Source organism: Xenia sp. Carnegie-2017, unplaced genomic scaffold, assembly GCF_021976095.1.
Source record: "Xenia sp. Carnegie-2017 unplaced genomic scaffold, XeniaSp_v1 HiC_scaffold_18, whole genome shotgun sequence".
Classification (NCBI taxonomy): Eukaryota; Metazoa; Cnidaria; class Anthozoa; order Malacalcyonacea; family Xeniidae; genus Xenia; species Xenia sp. Carnegie-2017.
The window spans coordinates 104,512-108,031 of NW_025813480.1; the positions used below are offsets into that span (position 1 = coordinate 104,512).

Sequence of the window (3,520 nt, forward strand, 5' to 3'; positions counted from 1 at the left end):
ACAGATCAGTTGTACTACCACAGAGCAGTTATACTATTACAGCTTGGTTGCAGTACAAGTCACTGAATTGAATTCAACTGCACACGTAATCCTACTCTGTTATTTATTCACCTTCAATGGCTTACTATGCTTAATTTTATCAAACACACACGTTGTCTTTCAGGGATGTATTGCTATCGTTAATTGGGGGGGGGGGCTTTTGTTCATATATGCATGTTATAAATCCGTAGATAACTATACATTTCAAAAGATATTAATTCAGCATATCATGAATATATGAATAAGAGCCCTCCAATTAGCGATAACAATACATCCCTGTTGTCTTTTCCTTTTGTTTTTAAAGTTTCTAAAATTACCATTGGTCTTTGTAGACAAAGGAAATCATTGCCAAGAAACCACTACAGACTGAACTACTAAAAATTTTTTAAATCTTCGACGACTCACAAACGAAAACCTTTACCATCTGCCTGGACAATAAACCTTCGAAATTCGCCGCCAAGACATGAAAATTATGAAGATGTTCACTCTTATTACTTACCACCTAGAAGAAAAGCCAAATATCAAGGTTCAACTCGTACACGAGATTACTTGAATCACGAAATAAAAGTTTGTGAAGATAAAAGTCATGGTTCTAGTAATAGTTAAAGATACATTGTTGAAAACCGTCCAAAACTATCCAATGCTAAAAATGCTAAAACCTCGACTTATTACAAAACTTCTGGTCGATTGCAACTCAGCTCACATTCAGATTCGTCAGAAGTAGATTATAAATCATCGCCTGTCCTTCAAGACCAAATTAAGGATCAAAATTTTCTAACAATTTATTCCGACAAAAAGTGGGAAGAGAAATCACATGACCCAGAAATCATGTCCATTGTCAGTGGCAGTGAGTTTCTGAATTCTTACCCACTCCTCCACGGCCAAGCGACAGCCAATCAGATATCTCTACGGATGGATATTCCCGTGGTAGTTATAAAACATTTAAAAACAAACTTGAAAGAAACGTTAAAGAAAACAGGGAGGTTGTTGTTGAAGACAGAAGTCAATCAGATCAAGAAAAACATAATGAAGAAACTTTAGAGGTATTTATGTGTAAAATAAAGTAAATGTATTTGATTTTTGTTTGTTTATCCTTGCACTGCTATGGGTCTATTCTATTTACTGTTTCAAGAAACTGCATATCATTGCTTCATATTGTCTACAGTCGTACAACATTTTCTATTTTTTATAAACAGCGTTTACGAAATGGTGAGACGCGTGAGAGGAATGGAAACGAAAGTAGAAAAAACGTCGGTTCATTTAATAAAGAGATGAGTAGCTCATCGTGGACTCATAATGACAGCGGTTTTGGAAAGAAACATCATGTGCCAATAAATGGTGTGCAAGTCCTACCACCCGAACCAGTTTTCATCAAGTTTGAAAGTAGCGATGAGGAGAATGAAAATTGAAGTTGAATGTTTTATTAACAAGCTTTTTTAGACTTATATATGGCTCACTTTATGGAGGTGAATTTACGTTTGATATATGATTTGAGATAATTGACTATTTATTTTTATCATTCTCTAACATACTTTATCTTTACATTTGAAGTCATGTACAAATGCTTGCTTGTATGACAAATAAATTAAATATCTTCTAAATGAATCAATTTCCCCCCTCCCCCCCTAGAAATCATACACATTGTTTGGAGAAAAAAATGTTCCTGCTGTTATTTTGAAATTCCTACATTTTTTAAATAATATATGTGTATGACGACGGAAAAAAACAAAACATTATTTTAATGGTTCTAATCAGACGGAAAACAGTAGAGAAGTTAAAGTTGTTGAAATACTAGTCGGAGATTGGTGAATTATCCATGTAAGTTTTTTATACTTTCTTATAAGGTGTTCTTTACACGAGTAAAGACTGCTTCTCTTCGAAAATACTAGTTTGAATTTGTAAATCCTTTCAGTGAATTGTTTCAGTGAATGCTTTATAAAAATTACATTGCGTCGAACATTGAATTCAATCGCCAAGAGTGTGTTTAACCTCTACAAGTTCTATGATCATGTTTTTAAAGAAGGAAAGATTTTCTACACATCACGGAAAAAAATTACTGCCCTTGAATTAGTGAGGCGATAACTATACAGACTATAACAATTCCACAGGATTGAAGGGTTATTTTGCTGCGTTTTTAATTACAACTAAACTTTCATAAATACAGAATCTTGAAAGGGTTATGTTATAAGTTTTCATGATTCTTTAGCTTTTCTAGTGTGTATATTTTCTTATGTTCGTGACAATTTTATGAACTACGTGGCGGAAATAGATACGCAGGCAAATTGTATTATGAAAAGTATAGTTGTCGAGAAAACTGTTCTTGGATTTATCTCATTCAAACTTGTGGTTTACCATTTACATATAAACCCATTTTGCATTGATACTTTAAATATAGTTGTTTATGAACATTTTTATGAATAGATTATTGAAGAAACGGTTACTTGCTTGTCTTCGATTATCAGATCGTATACGGATAGATCTCGAAATAAAATCTTATTTTGAGATCAGTGATCGTGCAACTGAAAATGTCCAAAAATCCTATGTCAGATACTTCTGGAAATCGTGAATTACCTGGATTTTTTAGCATTAGAATTAATACATTGCTTCATATTTGCATGCATTAACTATATTAAGAGGGCGCATTATTCTCAGTCTTTTCTAAACGTTTTAAATAGTCTTCCTATAGTCTTGGTGAACTTTTAGTGAACCACAACTTTAGCAAATATTCAAGAATATCGACGAACGATGTCATATACTTTAATGCTTGAAAAGTAAAAGTAATCAAAGTTTCCGGTTTATTTACGATGCACCATACTGAACAAACACAAAAGGGAAAATTAAAGAATGATGAGAATATTAAAATGACTTGTTCTCTCGCAGTCGGATCAATATGCCATATGAATACGATATGAATATTTTATGTTCCTATTAATTATCTTCTCTGTTATAGCAAAGAATTGTATTGCAACACAGCTTTCAACTGGTTTTACACTGTCTTAAAGCTTTTGTTTGAGCTAAATTGATTTAATCTTTATCTCTAACATCTAGCTAGGTTCTTCAAAAAGTATCATTTTCCAATCCATGAAAAAACAAATCGCTTTTTATTCTACTTCTGTGATAGTAACGACATTTAAAATCATATTTATCGTTAATTAACCTTGAAGTTTTTACTAAAAATGTCGGCAAAGTTTGTGTTGGTGTTATACAATTGCAGGAAAATTTCGCCTTATAAGTTGGCAAGTTGTTTGAACAAGCTTGGCTTATTGAAAACAAACGAAGATTAACATTTTCTAATTTACATATTTTCATGTATCGTATACTAAATTTTGTAACATTAAAATGGTACTCTTCATTTTGACATCTTTTAAGGCCATTATTTCTATTCTATCTTGAAGAAAGACGGGTTACAAGTTTAATGATGTGTTAAAAACTAGCTTATTTTCTTTGTAATACCTAGTTTACATTATCTCCTGTGAACGCA

At 32.2% G+C, this 3,520-nt stretch overlaps 1 protein-coding gene across 1 annotated transcript; it reads left to right on the forward strand.

Moving 5' to 3' along the window:
• Positions 1 to 688: 688 nt before the first annotated feature.
• LOC124437937 lies at positions 689 to 1,828 on the forward strand. The gene is made up of 3 exons (XM_046987898.1): positions 689 to 759; positions 926 to 1,082; positions 1,236 to 1,828. Exons 1-3 carry the CDS (start codon positions 689 to 691, stop codon positions 1,446 to 1,448), a joined length of 441 nt encoding a protein of 146 aa, XP_046843854.1. The 3' UTR covers positions 1,449 to 1,828.
• The last annotated feature ends 1,692 nt before the right edge of the window (positions 1,829 to 3,520 follow it).

Bases quoted from the DNA above. Each gene is read 5' to 3' on its own strand.
- LOC124437937 (XM_046987898.1), top strand. From the start codon at position 689: ATGCTAAAACCTCGACTTATTACAAAACTTCTGGTCGATTGCAACTCA. The intron at 760-925 runs GTAGATTATAAA...TCCACGGCCAAG, and splicing joins CACATTCAGATTCGTCAGAA to CGACAGCCAATCAGATATCT. The intron at 1,083-1,235 runs GTATTTATGTGT...TTTTATAAACAG, and splicing joins ATAATGAAGAAACTTTAGAG to CGTTTACGAAATGGTGAGAC.